The sequence below is a fragment of the Piliocolobus tephrosceles genome, chromosome 16 (genome assembly GCF_002776525.5).
Source record: "Piliocolobus tephrosceles isolate RC106 chromosome 16, ASM277652v3, whole genome shotgun sequence".
Lineage (NCBI taxonomy): Eukaryota > Metazoa > Chordata > Mammalia > Primates > Cercopithecidae > Piliocolobus > Piliocolobus tephrosceles.
The window spans coordinates 47,281,402-47,305,181 of record NC_045449.1 but is presented as its reverse complement, the minus strand read 5'-3'; the positions used below and the strand labels follow the sequence as shown (position 1 = coordinate 47,305,181).

Sequence of the window (23,780 nt, the reverse complement as noted above, 5' to 3'; positions counted from 1 at the left end):
TTGTGATATCTTTTTCTAGCTTTGGTATCAGGGTAATACTGGCCTCACGGTTCCTTCCTCTTTTTTTTTTTTAAAGAGTTTGTGAGGGATTTGTATTAATTTTTCTTTAAATATTTGGTAGAAATCACCAGTGAAGCCATCTGGGTCTGGAATTTTCTTTGTTGAAAGTTTTTGAATGACTAATTAAATCTTTTTCCACGTTGTAAGTCTGTTCAGATTATTTATGAGTTCTCCTTCTTAAGTTAGTTTTTGTAATTTATGTCTTTCTAGGAATTTTTTTATTTCTTCTATTTATTTAACTTGCTGGCATGCAGCAGTTGTTCACAGTGTTCCCTTATTATCCCTTTATTTATTTATTTATTTTTTTGAGATGGACTCTTGCTCTGTCTTCTAGGCAGAGTGTAGTTAGGCCATCCCGGCTCACTACAACCTCTGCCTCCCAAGTTCAAGCGATTCTCTTGCCTCAGCCTCCTGAGTAGGTGGGATTACAGGCGCCCAACACCATGCCTGGCTAATTTTTGTATTTTTAGTAGAGACAGGGTTTCACATGTTGGCCAGGCTGGTCTTGAACTCCTGACCTCAAATGATCCGCCCACCTCACCCTCCCAAAGTGCTGGAATTACAGGCGAGAGCCACCACGCCCAGTCCACCTCTACTTTTTGTAAGTATTGATAGCTCCTTTTTCATGCCTGAGGTATTAATTTGACTCTTCTCTTTTTTTTTCCTTGGTCAGTCTAGCTAAACAGTTGTCAATCTTTTCCAAGAACAAACTTTTGGTTTTACTGACTTTCTCTATTTTTTCTATTTTCTATTTCATTTATGTTTACTCACTCTTATCTTTATTATTTCCTTCCTTTGACTTGCTTTTGGTTTAGTTTGCTCTTCTTTTTCTAGTTTCTTAAGGTGGAAGTTTATGTTATTAATTAGAAATCTTTTTTCTTTTCTAATATTGACATAGTTATAAGTGTCTCTCTAAGCACTGCTTTTGCATCCTGTAAATTATGTTATGTTGTGTGTTAGTTTCTATTCATCTCAAGATATTTTCTAATTTCCCTTGTGATTTCATCTTTGACTCACTGATTATTTAGGAGTGATTTTAAATTTCTACATATTTCTAGCCAGGCGTGGTGTCTCACGCCTGTAATCCCAGCACTTTGAGAGGCCAAGGCAGGCAGATCACTGGAGGTCAGGATTTCGAGACCTGCCTGGCCAACATGGTGAAACCACATCTCTATTAAAAATACAAAAATTAGCCGGGTATGGTGATACACTCCTGTAGTCCCAGCTACTCGAGAGGCTGAGGCAGGAGAATCACTTGAACCCGGGAGGCAGAGGCTGCAATGAGCCGAGATCGCACCACTGCACTCCAGCCTGGGGGACAGAGCAAGACCTGCCTCGGGAAAAAAAAAAAAAAACAAACTACATATTTGTCAATTTCCTCGGTCGTCATTGTCTAATTTAATTCCATTGCAGTTGGAGAACAGACTTTATATAATTTCAATCCTTTTCCATTTATTGAGGCTTATTTTAAGGCCTAGTATATAGTCTATCCTGAAGAGTACGTCATGCGTACTTGAGAAGAATGTGTGTTCTGCTGCTGTGTGGAGTGTTTCAATGTCTTTCAGGTCTTGGTTTACAATGTTGTTCAAGGCTTCTACTTCCTTGTTGATCTTCTGCCTCACTGTTTCATCCATTATTGAAAGTGGAGTATTGAAGTCTCCAACTACTATATTGAATGATCTAATTCAGTTCAGTTCCCTTCAGTTTTATTAGTTTTTGCTTCATGTATTTTGGGCTCTGTTGTTAAGAGCATGTATGTTTACAATCATTTTATCTTCCTCATAAACTTGCTCTTTTATCATTACAAAAGATATTGTATCTTTAGCAACAATTTTTTTTTTTTTTTTTTTTTGAGACAGAGTCTTCTTCTGTTGCCTAGGCTCAACTGTCATGGTGCAATCTCGGCTCACTGCAACCTCTACGTCCCAGGTTCAAGCAATTAGGAGCTCCTGTCTCAGCCTCCCGAGTAGCTGGGACTACAGTGCACGCCACCACGCCTGGCTAATTTTTGTAGTTTTAGTAGAGATGGGGTTTTACCATGTTGGTTAGGCTGGTCTTGAACTCCTGACATCAGGTGATCCACACATCTCAGCCTCCCAAGTAGCTGGGATTACAGGCGCACACCAGCTGGGAAACTAGCCACACCCAGCTAATTTTTGTAGTTTTGGTAGAGGCGGGATTTTGCCATGTTGGCCAGGCTGGTCTCAAACTCCTGACCTCTGGTGATCTTCCCACCTTGGCCTCCCAAAGTGCTGAGATTACAGGCGTGAGCCACTGCCCCCAGCCTGATTCTGCCTTCTTGAGTGTAAAATAAATATTTTCTCTCTTTTTTTTGATACAGGGTCTCACCTCCTGGGCTCAATGGATCATCCCACATCAGCCTCCCAAGTAGCTGGAACTACAGGCATGAGCCACAATGCCCGGCTAACTTTTAAAATTTTTCTATAGAGATGGACCTCGCTAGATTACCAAGGCTGGTCTCAAGTGATCCTCCTGCCTCAACTTCCCGAAGTCCTAGGATTACAGGCATAAGCCACAACAGCTGGCCAATATTTTCTAATATATCATCTATTTAATTCTGTTTTTGTTTTGTTTCATTTTACAATTTTTTGAGTTATTTTTAATGGTTGCCCTAGGGATTACAGTTAGCATGTCAACTTACAACAATCTAGTTCACCTTAATAGTAACCTAATTTTAATAGTGTTTAAAAACTTTGCTCTAAGCCAGGCGCGGTGGCTAATGCCTGTAATTCCAACACTTTGGGAGGCCGTGGCAGGTGGATCACCCAAGGTCAGGAGTTCAAGACCAGCCTGGCCAATATGGCTAGACCCTGTCTCTACTAAAAATACAAAAATTAGCTGGGCGTGGTGGCAGGTGCCTGTAATGCCAGCTACTCAGGAGGCTGAGGCAGGAGAATCACTTGAACCTGGGAGGCAGAGGTTCGTGCCATTGTACTCCAGCCTGGGTGACAAGAGTGAAACTCCGTCTCAAAAAAAACAAAACTTTGCTCCAATATAGCTCCATTCCATTCCTCTCCAGTCCTTCATGCCATTATTGCCATACAAATTATACCTTTATATGTCAACACAGTTTTGTAATTATTGCTTTATGTGGTTATCTTTTAAAGACAGGGTTAAAGACAAAAAGGAAAAAAGGAAAATAATTACAACAAAAGTGTTTATACTATCTTTCTTTCTTTTTTTTTTTTTATTTATTTTTTGTTGAGACAGAGTCTTGCTCTGTTGCCCAGGCTGGAATGCAGTGGTGCTATCTCAGCTCACTTCAACCTCCACCTCCCAGGTTCAAGTGATTCTCCTGCCTTAGCCTCCCAAGTAGCTGGGATTACAGGTGCCCACCACCACACCCAGCTAATGCTGTATTTTTAGTAGAGACAGGGTTTCACTGTGTTAATCAAGCTGGTCTTGAACTCTTGACCTCAAGTGTCCACCTGCCTTGGCCTCCCAAAGTGCTGGGATTACAGGTGTGAGCCACCGAGCCCGGCCTATACTGCCTTTCATAATGCCTATCAGGTGATCCTTACGGTGTTCTTTATTCATTTGCGTGGGCTCAAATTACCATCTAGTGTACTTGTGTTTCAATCTGAAGGCTGCCTTTAGAGTATTTCTTACATGGTATGTCTGCTAGTGATAAATTCTGTTTTTTAAAATCTAGCGCTATCAGTGGGGGTATGGCAGCTCACACCTGTAATCCTAGCACTTTGGGAGCCTGAGGCAGGAGGGTTGCCCAAGAGTTTGAGACCTGCTTGGGCAACATAGGAAGACCCTGTCTCTACAAAAATTTAAAAATTAGCTGGGTATGGTGGCACGCACCTGCAATTCCAGCTACTTGGGAGGCTGAGGTGGGAGAATTGCTGGAGCCCAGAAGGTCCAGGCTGCAGTGAACTTCAATCGCCACTGCACTCCAGCCTGGGTGACAGAGCGAGACCCTGTCTCAAATAAATAAATAGGCCCGTCACAGTGATTCACACCTGTAATCCCAGCACTTTGGGAGACCGAGACAGGAGGATTGCTTGAACCCAGGAGTTCAAGACCAGCCTGGGCAACATAACAAGATCTCTACTAAAAAAAAAAAAAAATAGCCGAGTGTGGTAGTATATGCCAGGGGTCCCAGCTACACAGGAGGCTGAGGCAGGAGGCTCACTTGTGCCCAGGAGGTCGAGGCTGCAGTGAGCTGTGATCACACCACTTCACTCCAGCCTGGGCAACGGAGCAAGACCCTGTCTCAACAATAAATAAACAAAATAATAAAAATAAATCTAGAGATATCTTCATTCCTCTTATTTATTTATTTATTTTATTGAGACAAAATCTCACTCTGTCACCCAGGCTGGAGTGCAGTGGCACAATCTTGGCTCACTGCAACCTTCACCTACCAGGTTAAAGCGATTCTCCTGCCTCAGCCTCCCGAGTAGCTTTCCCGAATAGCTGGAATTACAGGCATGCGCCACCACGACCGGCTAGTTTTTGTATTTTTAATAGAGAAGGGATTTCACCTTGTTGGCCAGGTTGGTCTCGACCTCCTAGCTTCAGAAGCTCCCTGCCTTGGCCGACCAAAGTGCTGGGATTACAGGCATGAGCCGCTGTGCCAGGCCTATTCCTACTTTATTTTTGAAGAGCACAGGGTTTTCATCCATTCTCTCTCAAAGTCTACTACAGTCTGGAGAAGGCGGCCCAGTGGGCTTGTTACCCCATCTCTGTGTCCTTTCTCTGGACTTAAACTTATCATGGTTCCACAGCATACTAGCTATGTGACCTTGGGCTGGGCAAGTTATGTCACTGCTGCGTGCCTCCATTTCCTCATATATAAAATGCAGAAAACAATGGTGGTATGCTCAAGAGTGTTGGAGGACTGATTTAAGACGTGATGGTCGGGCATGGTGGCTCATGCCTGTAATCCCAGCACTTCGGGAGGCTGAGGCGTGTGGATCACCTGAGGTCGGGAGTTCCAGACCAACTTGACTAACATGGAGAAATCCCGTCTCTACTAAAAATACAAAATTAGCCGGGTGTGGTGGCACATGCCTGTAATCCCAGCTACTCAGGAGGCTGAGGCACGAGAATCACTTGAACCTGGGAGCTGGAGGTTGCAGTGAACCTAGATCCAGCCTGGGCAACAAGAGCAAAACTCCATCTCCAAAACAACAAAACAAAACAAAACAAAACAAAAAAAACAGATGTGTAAAGCCCTTGCAGCTGGTGCAGAGCCTACAATGCTATAAGCTCATTTGCCCAACAGAAACAACTTTGGGAGGGGGGGATAGGATTCAGTGAGCAACTGTGCTCTTCCCAGCTCCTGAGCTCCTCCCTAGATTATCTTTATATATATACAGATTTAAATATATATATTTAACAGAGGAGGAGGAGGGACTATACTATGTTGCCCAGCCTGGTCTTGAATTCCTGGGCTCCTGCCTTGGCCTCCCAAAGTGCTGGGATTACAGGCGTGAGCCACTACCTCAACCCTCCCTAGATTCCCTTTAATGACTGTCACCTGGCCTTCCTACAGAAGGCTGCAAGGCTCAGCAGAGGCAGCCTGTAAACTGGCTGGGGTGACTACAAAGCCACCGCCCGCACAGAAGGACGGCTGATGTGGGCGGATCACAAGGTCAGGAAATCGAGACCATCCTGGCTAACACAGTGAAACCCCATCTCTACTAAAAATACAAAAAATTAGCTGGGTGAGGTGGCAGGCCCCTGTAGTCCCAGCTACTTGGGAGGCTGAGGCAGGAGAAGGGCGGGAACCCGGGAGGCAGAGCTTGCAGTGAGCCGAGATCGCGCCACTGCACTCCAGCCTGGGCAACAGAGCGAGACTCCGTCTCAAAAAAAAAAAAGGGGGGGGGGGACAACGGGCAAAACCCATTCTGTCCTTTTGCAATATCATCTGAGCCTGGAGTGCCTAGGACAGCTGGCCCAAGCCTCCTGTCTGTGGGGCAAGACTGCTGGAACCATTGTGAAGCTCCAGGTAGGCCTGAGAAGGTGCCTGTGCAGCTGCCTGGGCTCTGTAGGAACAGAGAGCAGGTACCTGGAAACCTCCCACAGCAGTGAGGGCCACCCACTCTTCCAGCTCATATCTGTCCCTGTATCATTGACCAGTCCCCCAGGACACTTACAAAAAAGTCACCAGGAAGAAGTTTGCCTCCGCCCTGCCACCGCTTGATCCAGTCCCCATCGCCCTCCTTCCCTGGGCCAGGTACCTCACCTGCCTCCCAGCCCCACTCTGGCCCTCTCCCTCCAAAACAAGTGAGACAGCTGACTGGTGCCTTGAGGAAGGCCATTTATTTCCAAGATATAGACTGTACTTTTAAGACAGGACTTTTCAGAAGCAGGAAAGTTTAGTTGTTGCCAGAGAGGTGTGTCAAGGACACAGTGAAAGGAGCCATGCGGACGAGGGGTGGAAGGCTTTGTCCAACACTGTTACAACACTTTTGTAAATGAGCAAAACATCTTTAAAAATCCTTATAAATTCTTTATAATATGTTACACATTTAGAGACAATATTTACAATAAAAGGATGGGGGAGGGAGGGAAAGAAATCTACTTTACAGTAAATCTTTGCATAAAACAAGAGGACTGATAGACGTGGCAGCGGGTTCACCACCTACCTGGGCTTCCCTGGAATGAGTGAGGGTGTGTGGGGGCTGGCCTGGTGATTGGAAATCTATTTACAACCTGTGGGGAGAAGAGGGCGCTGGGTCCTGTCCATCCTGCAGGAACAGCCCAGCTCAGACCCCATAAATCAGTGTGTGAGTGACAGAGACACCAGGGGTGTTGACTATCCCCCCTCCTAAGGGGAAGAAGGTGGGCTTCTATGTGCCTGGGCTGTGGAAGGAACAGGCACAGATGGAAGAAGAAAAACAGGGGTGAGGGAGGTACCAGTAAGGGGGACCCTGGACCCCCCCAAAACTGTCTGGGGAACAGGCAGCTGCCCGTGGTTAAAGCGCTTAGGGGGTGACTCAGGCAAAAGGATGTTGGGGAGTAACCCTGGTGAGAGTTTCAGTCCTGCTTCCTTGGAGTGGCCCCAATCCCCTTCTCCAGCTCTGACAAGGAGGTGGGGCAGGATCCTGTGTGCACCAAAGGCAGGGAGCCCTGGGGGGCGAAGTGGGGACCGGGGTGAGGGTAGGGGGACAGAAGTCGCTACTAGAAACACCTTGGGACAATGACTGCACACACAAAGCCCTCCCTCCGTGGACATACGCATCCTACATCTCCTCCCCCCAGTCATACACACATCCCCACTTACAAGCTGAGGTGGGAGGGCAGAGGAAAGAAGCAAAAAGCCAGCATCACCCAGGATCTTTCCTTTAGTCTGAAACTTAGGGGCTCCCTAATCACACGCCATGGTCCACAAGGGTCCCCAAGTGCAGCCACAGAAAGGTTCAGAAGGACCCATCAGGCGCATGTGTGCAGGGCCACAGACCCCAACAGCCCACGCCCTTTCCGCTCCCGCTTATTACCTCCGGAATCCCCTTCCATTCACTCTTAGTCCAGTTCCAGCCTTCTCTGCCCGCCCCCTGCCAGTTCCAGCACACCAACTAGAGACTCGGCCTGCTGCGCCCTCCACCCCCACCATGCACCCAGGGGCCACAGAAGAGGAGGTGCAGGCTGGAGGAGCCTCCTGGTTCCCAAGGGGCTCTGGGGAGGGGTGGGGCCCGACCAGCGCGGGAGGTGGGGATCACAGACACTGATGCAGGCGGGAGGCGGCCGAGCGGCGCGAGGGCTGGCTCTGCAGGGCCCCCTGGTCCCCGGGCGCGGGCGGCAGCGAGGCCGCAGACGACTGGGCTCGCGCCTTGGTGGACTCCAGGCTGCTGAGTCCGGAGTCCTTGTTATCACTGTGCGCCCGCGCGCCCGCAGGCTCCGGGGGCCCCCCTCCGCCCAGCTCCTTCCACTCGTTGAAGTTGAGGTCGGTCAGCGGGCTCTGCACCACCACCGTGTGGCGGCGCCAGCTGCTCCGGCGCCGCCGGGTCTCGGGTGATAGCGGCCGCCGCAGGCGCACGGCGAGCATGTCGTCTGCTGTGCCGCGGAGCCGCAGCCGCAGCGCCTCCATGCGCGAGGGCCGCAAGGCCAGCGCCGCCGCCGGGGGCCGCAGCGACTCCTGGCTGCTGGACGACGCCGAGCCGGGCGGCTCCGGGACGCGGGGACCGCCCCGGCTCGAGCCCTCGCCGTCTGGGCGGCCCCGGGCCAGGCGGCGGCGCGCCAGGGTGTCGCAGGGCATGAGGTGGTGCGAGCTGAAGGATGGCCGGCGCGTCAGGCGTCCCCCAGGCCCCGCGCCCGCCGCGCCCTCAGTGTCCGTCTCCACGTGGCTCAGCTCGCTGCGCTCGTCGTCCGCCTCGTCCCCCGCGCCTGCCCGCCGACCGCTCGCGCCCGAGCACACGCTGCGGTCCATGGTGGACAGGGTGGAGTAGCCCGAAACAATGGAGCGCGTGTCCGCGGCCGGCCTCTCCTCCGGCGCCGCCGGGGGGCTGAGGCGTCCGGGGACCTCGGGGGCGACGGCGCCAGGCAGCGGCCCCTGCGGCCGCTCCTGAGCCCCCGGCGCTGTGGCCCCTGCCCCAGGCTTGTGCGCCTCCTGCTCCGAGTCGTCGTCGGTGCTGCTGCCCAGCCCCCGCGCCTCCCGCCGCTTCTTGCGCTTGCGGTTGACCGCCGAGATAAAGGAGATCGCCAGCAACTCCCGGGCGTACGGCTCCTTCTTGGGGGCCCACGAACCCTGTGCGGGAGACAAGTCAGGATGCGGGGTGCGCCTGGACTCGGCCCCCTGGCCACCCCGCTCTTTTCCCTATCCGCCCCCACGCCACGGCACCCAGTCGCCACAGGCCCCAGCCAAGGCCAGCACCCACGGTTGCGTCATAAAACACTCCTCCAGCCCCGTGCCGCCCTCTGTCCAGAGACTACCCCCGCGCCCCATCCTGCAGCCGGCTCAGCACTCCCGCTGGCCCAAATCCAGGCTCTCAGCTCTTTCCTGTGGGCTGGGCTGGTCTGCCAAAGCCCCCTTCCATTCTGTTTTCTTTATCCAGCCCTGGCTAAATCCTTTAGACATGGCTCTGGTGATGACAGTCTCTCCACAGTGAATAAAGCTTGGCAGCCTGAATCCGTTTCACACACGCTCCCGGGGTGTCATCACCAGAGCTTCCTGCATGCTGATCCCCAGATGCCCGGCAGGGGCGCTCTCTGACCACACGTCCCCCACCTCTCCACTCGCCGCCACCTGGAAACCTGCCTTCCCACCTGACCAGCATCTACAGGCCTCTTCAGGGTAACTTGCCCAAGTTCACGTCCTCCCTTTTCCGCCGGACCCCACCCGCTCCCCCCACCCCGTCAATCCCCAATCCCAGGTCAATCCCGCCGCCAGCTCTGCTCCTGCAAGTGGCTGAAAGATCGCGTGTGGTGTCATGGTTTGGATTGGAGCCGCCCTCAAACTGATTTCCAGCCCCAAGTTGGGCAACTTCATGCCGCTGTTCTCACCTGAACCAGCCCTCACTGCTACACCCTGTGGTGTTTTGGGGTCTTGGCCTTTCACACTTTCCCAGGAGGGTCCATGCTGCCGGCCATGGCCTTCTGGAAGCTGGTTTTCATCCGCCCTTCTGGCCTCTCCTCTGCCTCTTGGGAGGCTCTTCTTGCCCACCGCTTCCCCACTAAGACTCAGTGTTCCCAGGGCTCTGTTCTTGGCCCCTTTGCCTTCTCTGTTTGTGTTCCCTAGAAAATACCATTCCCAAGTAGCACTGCTATCCAGGCCGCCCTGCCCAACACAACACTCTCTTGAGCTCCGGGACTCTTCTTCCCACTGAGAATCCACTTCCACCTGGCTGGCTGTAGGCTCTTAACACTCACCTATCCGGAACCACAGCATCCACCTACCCCTGCCCCAAACTGCCTCCATTCACATTCCCCACCTTAGGGCGGTCTTTTGACTCCTCCTTCTCCCCTCCACCCACAGCCAAGTCCTGGATTCTTCTGAAATGGCTCCCAAAGCCAACTCCTCCTCCTCCTCCTCCTCCTCCTCCTGCTCCTCCTCCGGCAGGCCCTCATTCTGCCCTCTCTGGGCCCTCCTGCCCCTCCTAATAGGGTTTCCCCGCCTCCACCCTTGCGCCAGCCCAGGTCCCTCCTCCAGAGCCACCATTCTGAAGCAGGAATCTGATCCTCACCCAGCTTTGCTCAGAAGCTTGCATGCCCCAGCACCCACCAGGATAAAGCACACGTTCCCCAGTTCAGCACATGGGGCTCTTCACAACCCAGCCCCAACTTTCCCAGCCCACTGCCCTGCCCTGCCCCCAACCCCAACACAGCCCTCACGTGGAAATACAGCACTACCAACCCTTCCTTTGATGTGACCTACACTGTTACATTGCTGCCAGCCCTTAATGTCCCCCTGCCCTATTTGCTGGATGAGCTCCTACTCACCCTACAAGGCCCAGCTCAAACATGGCTTCCTCTGTACAGCAACCTCCCAGCCCTCCCTTTGCCTCAGATGGGAGATCACTTCTCTATGTTCCTGTCATCTCACTGTGCTCCTAGCTCTTCTCACATCAGCCTCATTTAACTCTGAGCTCCTTGGGAGCAAAGGCTGTGACTTGGTTGTTTCTGCATGGCACATAACAGGCGTTCAATGAACATTAAATGAACTAACAATCGGTGAGTGGAGTCCCCTTAACACAGGAAGTCTTGTAGAAGCAGATGCTGGGACTGGTTACTGTCTTGGGCTGGAATGACATGACAAGGTCACACTGCCCTTCAGCTCCTCCTCACAGACCACCTCTTGTTTCAGCCACGGTGTAATGATGAATGGAGACCCGGATGCCTCTTGTGACCACTGCAGCTACTGTCCTCTCTCTCACATTAATTAGTTCTGAGAAAACCAGAGCATGTCAGGGACTCAGGATTCACAGGCATGTGGCTCCTGGGCCATGGTTGCCCACAATGCACAACTCCAGAAGGCACCCCCTGGAGTTGTGCAATGTGATTGCACTGCTAGGATCAGCCTGGGGCATATGGTGGCCAATACTGCTTTCTTTCCTGGCCAGTGCTCTCTGAGAGACTTAAGAGGCCGCTAGGATCATCTGATCAAACTACTGTCTCATCCCAGCTGGTTCCAGAAGCAACAAGGTCAGACTGAGTTCTCTTCCAAGGAATGCAGAGGTCAGCAGATTCACAGAGAGATCAGGGAGTTAATCCAGGATATATTGCAGGAAAGCAGGGGGCCAGCAGGAGCAATGGAAGGAAGTGACAAGGACCTGATGTAGGTCACTATAATGAACTTTCTCCCTGTCACAGCAATCTTATGATGGCGGTCCCTGTCACCAGAGGTGTGCATGTGCTGGCAGGGGCTCCACGCAGAGCTTACAGGGTACCCTTGCACCAGGCTAGAGCATTATTTTTTTATTATTATTATTAATATTATTTTGAGACAGAGTCTCCCTCTGTCACCCAGGCTGGAGTGCAGGTGGCACAATCTCGGTTCACTGCAACCTCTGCTTCCTGGGTTCAAGCAATTCTCATCACTCAGCCTCTCAAGTAGCTGGGATTACAGGCACGCACCACCAAACCTGGCTAATTTTTGTATTTTTAGTAGAGATGGGGTTTCACCATGTTGGCCAGGCTGGTCTTAAACGCCTGGCCTCAAGTGATCCTCCCACCTTGGCTTTCCAAAGTGCTGGGATTACAGGCATCAGCCACCGCACCCACAACCTTTTTTTCTTTTGTCCAGTGTATTCATTTGGCACACACCAGGCACCTGCCTGGTGTTGGGCACCTGCCAGGTGTCAGGCACATGGCTATGGAGTGGACTTACAAACCTGGCCAGTGCAGTGCTCAGAGACCCAGACAGAAATGAGCCCAGTTCCGCCAGCCAGTCATCAACTGCTTTCACTCACTGCTATGGACTAAATTGTGTACCTCCCAAACTCACATGTGGAAGCCCTAACCCCAGTTTGGAGGTGGAGCCTTTGAGAGATAATTAGGTTTAGGTGAAGGTGGGACTTTTTGATGGGATTGGTGCCCTTATTAGAAGGGACACCAGAGGGCTTGGGAGCTCTCACTCACTCACGCTCTTTTCTCTCTGCCTTGCCTTGTAAGGACACAGTATGAGAAGGTGGCCATCTACCATCTACAAGACAAGACAGGCAGGGAACCCTCACCAGAAATAAGCCACACTGGCACCTTGATCTTGGACTTCTAACCTGTAGAACTCTGAGAAAAATCAATTTCTGTTTTTTTTTTTTTTTTTTTTTTTTTGAGACGGAGTCTTGCTCTGCCGCCCAGGCTGGAGTGCAGTGGCCGGATCTCAGCTCACTGCAAGCTCCGCCTCCCGGGTTCACGCCATTCTCCTGCCTCAGCCTCCCGAGTAGCTGGGACTACAGGCGCCCGCCTCGTCGCCCGGCTAGTTTTTTTTTGTATTTTTTAGTAGAGACGGGGTTTCACCGTATTAGCCAGGATGGTCTCGATCTCCTGACCTCGTGATCCACCCGTCTCAGCCTCCCAAAGTGCTGGGATTACAGGCTTGAGCCACCGCGCCCGGCCCAATTTCTGTTGTCTGAGGCACCTAGCTATGGCATTTTGTTACAGCAGCCTGAGCTGACTTTATACCCACCCTGCCCTCAAGCTCTGATCTCACAGCCGGGCAGGGTCACCCAGGGCAGGCCTCATCTCCTAACAGGTTCCGTCTCAGAGAGGAGGCTCTGGAGCAGGCGACTTGCTGGTTGTGAGACCTGGGGCAAGTTAGAGAAGCACCTCTGGCCTCTGTTTCCTCAACTGCAAAATAAGGACAATTCTATCTCTAACGTAGGGCATTTGTGAGGATTAAATTCTGAGCACAGTAACACAGCAAATGCTCAATAAATTGTAACTACTCATATTGTTGAATACTTTAAACTTAGGAATCAGCGATGACCAAAGGTATTATTGATGATGACTGGACTGCCACCTTCTGCCAAACAAGCTAATTACCAGCAGGAATACTCTGGAGAAGACGCTCTTAGCTGGAGTGCCTGGGTAGGCTTTGGGGATCCATAAACTCCTTGAACTTGCCACAGGATTTGTGTAGCTAGGTGTCTTTCTGGAGCAAGAGTGCATAACTTCCCTCTTTTCTTTTTTCTTTTTTTTGAGACAGAGTCTCGCTCTATTGCCCAGGCTGGGAGTGCAATGGTGCAATCTTGGCTCACTGCAACCTCTGCCTCCCCAGTTCAAGCAGTTCTCCTGCCTCAGCCTTCCGAGTAGCTGGGATTACAGGCGTGCACCACCACCCCCAGCTAATTTTGTATTTTTAGTAGAGATGGGGTTTCGCCATGTTGGCCGGACTGGTCTCGAATTCCTGGCCTCAAGTGATCTCCCCACCCTAGCCTCCCAAAGTGCTGGGATTACAGGCATGAGCCACCATGCTTGGCCTCCTCTGATTCTTGAAGGGGCCTGAAGTAGATGGGGAATCCCTGCATTCCAATATCTGTTGTCATTGCAAAAATGTTCACGGTCAATTCTCCCTCAGGGTCAGGGTCATGGAGAGGTTTCTTATGGGGCAAGGGTTGGGGTCAAGGAATTTGAGGAACTTGAATAAGGCAGGGCTGGGGAAATCAGACTGAGCCTGGTCAGGAGCTAGACTTCTCCCTGTACCAGTGGGGTGCTCAGGGGTTATTGCAGGCCGTAAAGAAAGCTAAGCAGTAGGCAAGGGACCACCAGAGAAGACAAAAGTGGTCCCCTTCCCCAAGAACTTGGAATTAAGATGATAAGGAGAGTGGGGTGCAGTGGCTCATGCCTGTAGTCTCAGCACTTTGGGAGGCCGAGGCAGGAGGATCCATTGAAGCCAGGAATTCAAGAACAGCCTGCGCAAAGAAGCAAGACCCCATTTCTACAAAAAATACCAAAAAATTAGGTAGGAATGGTGGTGTGTGCCTGTAGTCCCAGCTACTAAGGAGGTTGAGGCAGGAGGGTCACTTGAACACAGGAGTTAGAGGCTGCAGTGAGCTGTGTTCGGGCCACTGCATTCCAGCCTGGGTGACAGACCAAGAACTGTCTCAAAAAAAAAAAAAAATTGATAAGGGAGCCTTGTGAGTATTGAACAGCTCCACGCCACCTGCCGTGGAGCTGAGAGACTGCCATGTGTGCCTGCCCACACTCCTACCCGGGATAGCCTAAACCATCCACACAGGGAGGCAGGATCAGAATGTGGCCGTCACTTGGGGCACTGACACCGCCTGGCTGTCCTGGACACAGCCGGGAGAGTCTAGAGACACGGCTGTCACATCTAGAACAATGGTTTTTGATGAGCTTGGGAGCACTCTGTCTAAATCGAATCCTCCCTAGAAACCCAACGACGTGAGACAGAACCAAGAGTGGCTCAGATGGAGGCCATGGGAGCTTGGATCCCTGCACGCTTGGTTCTCTCATACACCTGTTGGTAGTCATGACCCCGTGGTGGCTCCAGGGAACACAGTTTGACCATCACTGACCTGGGTTTTAGAGTCAGGCAAAAGACACAGAGGCTGGCAGTCGTGAGAGTCCAGCACTTGCAGGGTTTGTGCCTACCCGCAGAGTTCACAGCCCGGCGGGAGGCCAGGCCCTGGTGCCAGAGGCAGCCCCCTCCCTACAGCCGGGACAGGAGGCTGCAGGCTCCCAGATGCCTGGTGCCTCCTGCTTCCCTGACTCCGATTCCTGGTCTCCCCAGTAGATGAGACTGAGACCACTGCGGCACACACAACTGAATGTCCCTGTCCCTGCAACAGTTATTCCTATCGCTGTACTTAATAGACTGGCAGCCTGGTCCGTGCCTTCGTTTCTTAGAGGCTTGGCCAGCTGGTTTCAGCTCAGGCTCAGGACAGAGCCAGTCCCTGTGCCAGAAAATCAAGAAACACTCAGCACCTGAGAGCAGAGGATTAGAACTCAGATGCCAGAGCACCACCAAGGAAGGAGGACACCTAACCAGCTCCCCTCCCTGAGGCCCAAGAATATGCCCAAACTTCTAGTTACTTAAGTTCTGTGAGCCTTGGTTTTCCCATCTGTAAAATGCGGATGGTACAAAACTCAAGGGTCTTTCGTAAAAATGAAATGAAACCGATGTTTGTGAAAAGTTCTCTGCATACTGGCTGGCACCTAGTAGGTGCTCAGTAAATATGCATTCCCTCCTCTTTCATCTCACACTAGTGATTGTGATGAACTCACTAGGTCACAGTGAAGTCTCCAAGTCAGTTTACAGTAAAGAAGTACTCTCTGAAAAGCAGGTTCTATTGTTCAAGGCCCTATGATTGAGAAGAAGGCCTCCTGCAGGAGTTCCCAGGCTAATGCAGGAGTCAGGCAGGCCCAGACTGGGAAGCAGTAACTGCTAGCATCTCCAGAGGAGGGAATTTCAAGCCAGGCGGCTTCAAGGAGGCGGTGGCTTGTGAGCTCTGAGGAGGTCAATGTTGAGACCAATGGAGACAGGGTGGGGTCACAGGAAGCAAATGAGGACATCTTCTGGCCAGAAGGGGCTCAGAAGGGGCTCTCCGGGGAGTATGGAGAAGCCAGGCCCAAAGGGGCGGGGCATGACTGCTGGGCAAAGTGCTGGCTCTTGAGAAGGGGCCGCACCCTTCAGAGGCCTCGGCCTGCCCATGATGCTCCTCAGCCCCTTCGAGAAATCTGCCTTGCTTCATGGGACCCATTTCAGACTTCCTTCACTCTGCTCAGACTTTCCGTGACACCTTCACGCCTAGCAGAGGTCCTCACCTTCCACTTCGCTGAGGAAAGAGCCATCAGCTGGGGGTGACCCCAATGACCTGCTGCCAACACTGCCTGCTAGTGTGCCTCCTGCCACCTCCCTCTCTTCCTACTACACTCGGGGATGCATCTGCTGGGAGCACCGGCTGCTGCTGCTCCATGGGCTCTGGGTCCAGCTCTTGTTCTCTCTCTCTGTCTCTCTCTCTCTCTCACCTGGATCATTCCCGTTGGCAAGTAAATATGTGCTTTCATCTTTTTTTGTTTGTTTTTGAGACAGGGTCTTGCTCTGTTGCCCAGGCTGGAGTGCAGTGGCATGATCACGGCTCATCACTGCAGCCTCAACCTCCTCCCAGGCTCAAATGATCCTCCTGCCTCAGCCTCCCAAGTAGCTGGGACTACAGGCATGCCCCACCATGCCTGGTTAATTTTTGCATTTTTTGTAGAGTTGAGGTCTCACTATGTTGTCCAGGCTGGTCTCGGACTCCTGGGCTCAAGGGATCCTCCTGCCTCGGCCTCCAAATGTGTTGGGATTACAGGTGTGAGCCACCATGCCTGGCTGCTTTCATCTTTTAATGAAAGCTTCCCTCAAGCCACATATTTTCCCATTTTTGTTCTGTAAATATCTCTTCACATTCTCACAAGAGTGGTCTATGCACACAGTTCTCACAAGAGTGGTCTATGCATGCTCTCTTCCCTCCCTCAGTTTATTAGCTCATTCCATCTGGTTTCTGCCTCCACTGTGCCTCCAAACCTGCCAGACAGATAGTCTATTTGTTCATTAGCTTAGTGTCTGTCTCTCACAGAAGGTAAGCTTCGTGAGGGCAGGAACCTATCTGTTTGGCTCATTATTTATATTTTCAGTACCAGCACAGTACTGATATAGAGTAGACATATTAGCCTTAACTTTTTCAAAAGCATTGTCAGGTTTTGGTATCAGGGTAATGCTGGCCTCATAAATGAGTTGGAAAGTGTTTCTTCCTCTTCTATTTTCCTTTCTTTTTTTGAGACGGAGTCTCGCTCTGTCGCCCAGGCTGGAGTGCGGTGGCACGATCTCGGCTCACTGCAACCTCCTCTTCCCAGGTTCAAGCAATTATCCCGCCTCAGCCTCCTGAGTAGCTGGGATTACAGGTGCATGCCACCACGCCCAGCTAATTTTTTTTGTATTTTTAGTAGAGTTTTTTTTGTATTTAGTAGGGGTTTCACTATGTTGGCCAGGCTGGTCTTTAACTCTTGATCTCAAGATGCGGCCTCAGCCTCCCAAAGTACTGGGATTACAGGCGTGAACCACGGTGCCCAGGCACCCTCTTTCACCTTCCGAAAGAGATAGTGGAGAATTGGTATTATTTCTTAAATAACTGTTTAAATAACATTTAAATAATTCAACTATTTAAATATATCAATATTTAAAATTATACTATTTTATATTCAGAATATTTTAAAATTATTAAATTGTTTAAAACTTTTAAAAATTCCTTAAATATTTGGTAGAATTTAACAGTGAAACCATCTGGTCCTGAAGTTTTCATTGTTGGGGGGTTTTAAATTACATATTCAATTTCCTTAGGAGGTGTAGGACTATTCAGGTTATCTATTTTTTTCTTTTTTTTTCTTCCTGAGATGGAGTCTCGCTCTGTCACCCAGGCTGGAGTGCTGTGGCCGGATCTCAGCTCCCTGCAAGCTCCGCCTCCCGGGTTCACGCCATTCTCCTGCCTCAGCCTCCCAGTAGCTGGGACTACAGGCGCCGCCACCTCGCCCGGCTAGTTTTTTGTAGTTTTTAGTAGAGACGGGGTTTCACCGTGTTAGCCAGGATGGTCTCGATCTCCTGACCTCGTGATCCGCCCGTCTCAGCCTCCCAAAGTGCTGGGATTACAGGCTTGAGCCACCGCGCTCGGCCTAGGTTATCTATTTTTTTCTTAAGTGAGTTTTGGCAGTCTGAATCTCTCAAAGAATTGGTCTATTTCATCTAAGTTATTCAATTTATGGGCAACTTTATACCCATAAATTCAATAATGTAGAGGTCTGTAGCCAGGCGCGGTGGCTCACACCTGTAATCCCAGCACTTTGGGAGGCTGAGGCGGGCAGATCACGAGGTCAGGAGATCGAGACCATCTTGGCTAACCTGGTGAAATCCCATCTCTACTAAAAATACAAAAAATTAGCCAGACATGATGGCGTGTGCCTGTAGTCCCAGCTACTCGGGAGGCTGAGGCAGGAGAATGGTGTCAACCAGGGAGGCGGAGCTTGCAGTGAGCCGAGATGGTGCCACTACACTTCAGCCTGGGTGACAGAGCAAGACTCCGTCTCAAAAAATAAATAAATAAATAACTTAGGGGTCTGTAGTGATGTCCCTCTTTCATCCCTGATATTGATAATCTGTGCCATCTTTCTTTTTATTCTGTCAGTCTGGCTAGAGGTTTATCAATTTCATTTTTTTTCAAAGAACAGGCTTTTGGTTTCATTGCTTTTTTCCAACTCTTTTCAATGTCATGGATTTCTGCTCCTCTCTTTATTTCCTTCTGCTTGCTTTAGGCTCTCCAAAGACCTTAAAGGATATCTGTTTCATTTATTATAGCACCCCACAGATTTATTGATATCCCCATTTTACAGATGAGGAAGCTGAGGATCAGAAAGTGGTTAAGTAACTTGCCCAGTGTCCCACACTACTAAATGGTGGAACCAGAACTCAAACCCAGGACTGTCTGACTCCAGAGTCTGTGCTTCTAACCACTGAGCCACATTGCCTCCTAGGCACGTAACTCCCAGGCCAGGTCCTTCTACTACAGCAGATGCCTCACCAAACACTGCCAAGGTAAGCAGCTTGGCACTCAGTACCTCCTGCCTTCCCTCCCAGGGACCATCAACTTTCCCCATGGTCCAGTTGCCATTCCATCAATTCCCTTGAACAAAAACCAAAGTGGGCTGGCTTGTACAGAGATCAAGCCTTCAGAATCGCCTTCATACGTACCTTGGACTTGGCTGAACTACAGGTGGTAGAATCTGTTGGTGAAAGACAGAAAAAAAAAATGAAAGTTGTATCAGGGAAAAAGAAAGCTGAGTCTTATGCACACAATTCCCTCTCCTCAAAGGCTTCAGAAACCAGGGAATTCTGAAACATAAGATCTCCCCAGGCCCTAGGAGCATGATGGACCTCTGATGTCATTTTCTATGGGAGAGGGATGGAGCAGAAAATGATGCTAATTGCCACTTCTTCTAGAGGCAGGAAGTGACATCAGGCTGCCAGCCACTGGCCCCTCATTTACTGATGGCTAAGGGCAAGGGGGCATTGTCTTTGAGCCTGGTTCCTCTTCCCTTCCCCTCCCGTCCCTGTTACTCTGAAGCACTGGAGAGAAAATGCCAAATATCAGATGCAGTCCATGGAAACCACCACAGTGAAACACAGCAAATCACAGGTGCTCTGGAGAAATGGAGACCACACAGTGCACGGAGAGGTGGGTGCCCTACATCCACCCCCAAGCACATGAGAAAGAAGAAGGACCACGTGAACAATGAATAAAAGAGCAGAAATGAAGTGGGTGGGACGCAGGAGGTGGAGTGGGCTGGTGATTAGAGCCTTGATAGGTTCTACCTCCGGACCTGGGGTCACCCTGCCCTAACGGGCAGGGTCCCCAGTTACAACCAGAGTTACGAAGGAGACTAAAAGCATGGTTTCTGTGGGACTTGGGTCCCACTCCCTTAATATCACTGGGGTGGAGAAGGAACCAGAAACATGTCCTGGCAGGTCCTCTCCAAGGCTAGAGAGGGAGCAGATTGGTCCAAGGGCCTCCCAGGGTCCCACAGGGTAGTGGGCAGGTGCGGTTAATCCACACTCTCTGGCAGGCAAGTTAGATGCCCCCTCTCCAGACCCCTCCCCCTGCACAAGGTGAGAAAAGCAAGATGGAGGACCACACACAACACACAGGGCACGGGGGGCGGCGGGTGATTAGAAGAGACACAGGGCCCCTCTCTGCCGTCCCATCCCCATGTCTCCTGCCCCCTCCTGAGCCTGCCTCTGGTGACTAGGGAGCTCCTGTGTGCCTCTGTCAGAGGCAACAGAAATGCTAAAACTAAAGGGAGGGACAACCATGGCAGGGGGAAGAGTCAGTGGCTGCAGCCACAAAGGGAGTGGCCCTCATCTGTCTCTGAGGACATAAATCATCTGTCCTCTGCCACGAGAGGGCCACAGGCCTTGCAAACATGACTTAGGGCCCTGGTTTCGTAAGCAGGAAGAGGCGGCCCATTGGGGTGACTGAGGCAGGAGTTACAGATAACTCCTGGGCGTGGCATCGCTGGTCTCCAGAGAGCCTGGGTCCCCAACCCGGATGACCAGCAGTGGTGAGACTTGGCACAGAGAGGCCGCAGCGTCTGTGGCACTGCAGGAGGGCAGCAATCCGATGCCCAGGTGTCCAGGCAACGGAGAGGGCCCTGGGCCCAGTGAGTGCCTCCTTCCTCCTGAGAAGGCGCTTTAGGATGGGAGGGGCGTGGACTGCTGGGGTAAGTTGATAACAAGCAGGGGTAACTGGCATGTCACCGTGGGGTCCTCACAGCCTGGGAGATTCTGCCTGCCTCTGTGCCCACCCAGCCTTCTTATAATCACCCGCCACTGTTAGTGACCGAGGCCGCAACACCGCACTGTACCCTTTAGATCTCCAACAGGTCCGCTGGAGGAGGGGTGGGGAGGAGAGCACGGGGAGAGGAGGAGGGAGAGGCGGGGGTGCAAGGAGAAAAGGAAGAAAAATTAAAAAGAGGAACATGCCCAGAAGGACACAGCCAGCCCGTGAGAAATTAAAGGCTGAGGAAAGAGACCCGTGAGAGAGGGTGAAGAAAGCTCCGACCCTGCCCGGGGCGGGGCAGCTGCGCAGACAGCAGGCGGGCACGGGGCGAGCTGGACTTCCCCAGGGAGGGAGAAGGCCCCCAACAGCTCCATCTCCATGGTGGCTGGCGGGGCGGGGGGGCCTCTGGGGTGGCGCAGGGAAGCTGGGCATCTGGCCAGGCATCTGGGGCCCGCAGGAATGTAGTGTCCACCCTCCCGCCTCCCCACTCCCAGGCCCCTGCGCTCACCTGACCCCGGGTCGCCAGGGGGCACTGTCCTGCCAATGTTGGGCAGGAGGTACTCAATGTTGGGCACTGCCTGAGGCTCCTTGTCGCCCACAGGGGTCTGCGAACAGGAGGAGGGGTCAGCTGGCACGCCCCCGAATGCTGCGCTGCTGACCCCCCAGAGGGGCGTGACCTGATGACGGAGCCCGTGTCTCCATCAGACCGGGCTCACTGGGGCAGGGACCGTCTCCCTTATCAGCCGGGTGCTCTCGAGGATGATTCCTACATGTCCCCTATTAGACAGTTCTGTGCCTTCCTCAATACCTCGGAACTATGAAGGCCAGAGTGGCCCCTTCAGCTGGGGGTAGGAGCTGTGTCTCCCATACCAGACTGGAACTCCTCCAACCTATGTCCTTCCCAGTAGCCTGGAGGGCGGGAACTGCCTTTACGCCTGAACTGGGTTCCCTCTGAGCAAGGTCTGCATCTCCCCCAGTTAGACTGGGGACTCCTGAAGGCAAGCTTTGTGCCTCTCTATCAGTCTATGGGCTCCTGAGGAGAGGATCTGTGTTTGCTCCATCAGACTGGGGAAGCCTCGAGGACAGGCACCTTCTCCGGCTTAAGTCTCACTGCCCGCCCCACCCCCAAGGACTGGGGCTTACCCCAGACCAGACCCCAGACCAGCCCGGCCCGCGGCATCACTTACTCTCTCTCCCTTGTCCTCTTCGTCACTGAAGAACCAGTCTGACTGCAGAGAAGACAAAAGGAAGGGATGAAATCAGCGTGGGAAAGAAGTCTCCTCCACCTGCTCATTCCAGAGGACCCGCTCAGGCGGCAAGGGGCGCCTCTCTCTCCACAAACCCCAGGCTGGCGGGGCTGCAAAAGAGGGCTCAGAGGGAGCTTGACGGACCCTAAAACCTGACTCCACAGACTGCAAAAAATCCTAGGGCAGAGAAAAGGTGGGACCCCAGTGTGGGAGGAAACACGGCCGGGAGTGGGAGGGGCGGCCTCAGACCGGAGATAGGCTCAGGAACAGCTTCGCTTTTGCTTTTCTCTGAACACTGTCCTGGGCACACCCTGTGGTACACTCCTCACGGCGAGCCAGGGGGCGGGGAGGCACCAGGGTCCTTAGTGTCGGTCAGGTCCATGGCTGTAACAGCCAAGCGTGCCCCATGCCACCTGCCAGCCATGGGTGCCACACTGACAACAGGGGTGTCACATACCCAGCCCAGAAAAGGAAAATGCCAGGAGAAAGGTGTTGGAGGTTTCCTGAGGGGCAGGAGGCGAGAGCTGTCTCATAAAGGCCAAACAAGAGAGAAAATAAAGATCCCTACACTTTAATATATTTTGTAAAATTTGAGAATCTTGAAGATAAAATTCTAAGTTTTCTGAAAAAATAAAATAAAATCCAGCTTGCTTATAAATGAACACGTATCACAGATACTTGGAACTTTCAGCAGCAAGACATAAGAAGACAAGAAAGTAAGTTTCGATGTGTTGAAGGAACCTAGAATTTTATACCCTGCTAAATTCTCATTTAAATTTGAGTATAAAATAAAGCTATTCTTTTTTTGTTTTTGTTTTTTAACAGAATCTCACTCTGTCACCCAGGCTGGAGTGCAGTGGTGCAATCTTGGTTCACTGCAACCTCTGCCTCCTGTGTTCAAGCGATCCTCTGACTTCAGCCTCCCGAGTAGCTGGGATTACAGGTACATGCCACCACACCTGGATAATTTTATTTAGTAGAGATGGGGTTTCATCATGTTGGCCAGGCTGGTCTCAAGTCCTGACCTCAAGTGACCTGCCCACCTCCACCTCCCAAAGTGCTGGGATTACAGGCGTACCACAGATTGTTTTAATCACCCCTTAAGTGAACCTCCTGCTCTCTGGAGCCACCGCACCTGGCCTTGAAATAAAGGTATCCTGCGACATCAGAAAGTTTACTACACAAAGACTCTCTTAACTGAATACTTGAGCAAGTAAAGAGATGAACTTCGGCAAGCCCCAAGAAATAACTAAGGCACTTTTGGCTTTTATTTTATTTATTTGTTTACTTTTGAGACAGGGTCTCTCGCTGTTATCCAGGCTGGAATGGTGTGGCATGATCCTAGCTCACTGTACCCTTGAACTCCTGAGCTCAAGAGATTCTCCCACCTCAGCCTCCTGAATAGCTGGGACTACAGGCATGTGCCACCTTGCACAGCTAATTTAAAAAAAAAAAAATGTAGATTTTGTGATTACAAGCATGAGCCACTACACCCCACCACTTGGCTTTTAGATGTAGTGGAAGGAAGACACAGAAACTGATAAGCATTAGAAATTGACAGTGACAGGCTGGGTGCAGTGACTCACGCCTGTAATCCCAGCACTTTGGGAGGCCGAGGCGGGCGGATCACCTGAGGTCAGAAGTTTGAGACCAGCCTGGCCAACATGGTGAAACCCTATCACTACTAAAAATACAAAAAGTAGCTGGGCATGGTTGTGCGCCCCTGTAACACCAGCTACTCAGGAGGGTGAGGCGGGGGAATCACTTGAACCAGGGAGGCAGAGGTTGCAGTGAGCTGAGGTCACACCACTGCACTCCAGGCTGGGCAACAAGAGTGAAACTCCATCTAAAAAAAAAAAAAATTAAGATAATTACCCTTTACCCGCCTCAACACCTATGAAAGAACAGGAATAGGCAATTTACAATCTCATTTATGTAGACTTAAAACACACAAAGAATATTATATACATTTAAGGATAGCCATGCATTTACAATAAGCAGAAGGCGTCCTGGAAGGACACATATTAGCCTATTAAGAGTGGGCACCGGCCGGGCACGGTGGCTCACGCCTGTAATCCCAGCACTTTGGGAGGCTGAGATGGGCGGATCATGAGGTCAGGAGATTGAGACCATCCTGGCTAACACGGTGAAACCCCGTCTCTACTAAAAATACAAAAAATTAGCTGGGACTACAGGCGCCCGCCACCTCGCCCAGCTAATTTTTTGTATTTTT

General features: G+C 51.4%; 1 protein-coding gene and 1 long non-coding RNA gene across 3 annotated transcripts in view; one reads left to right on the top strand and one right to left on the bottom strand.

Annotated features, from left to right (window-relative positions):
* Positions 1–6,338: 6,338 nt before the first annotated feature.
* Positions 6,339–23,780, bottom strand: part of ARHGAP23 (Rho GTPase activating protein 23) — an 85,627-nt gene continuing 68,185 nt past the window's right edge. For both annotated transcript variants that reach the window (XM_023204309.2, XM_031934299.1), the window contains exons 21-24: positions 21,488–21,529; positions 20,809–20,905; positions 18,716–18,747; positions 6,339–8,782 (exon numbers count right to left, since the gene is read on the bottom strand). In XM_023204309.2, coding sequence (XP_023060077.1) covers positions 7,754–8,782; positions 18,716–18,747; positions 20,809–20,905; positions 21,488–21,529 — 1,200 coding nt within the window. In that variant the 3' untranslated portion in view covers positions 6,339–7,753. The remainder of the gene's footprint in view (positions 8,783–18,715; positions 18,748–20,808; positions 20,906–21,487; positions 21,530–23,780) is intronic.
* LOC111537499 lies at positions 19,944–22,357 on the top strand. The gene is made up of 2 exons (XR_002730020.1): positions 19,944–20,241; positions 20,902–22,357. It is a non-coding gene; the product is annotated as an uncharacterized LOC111537499 (long non-coding RNA).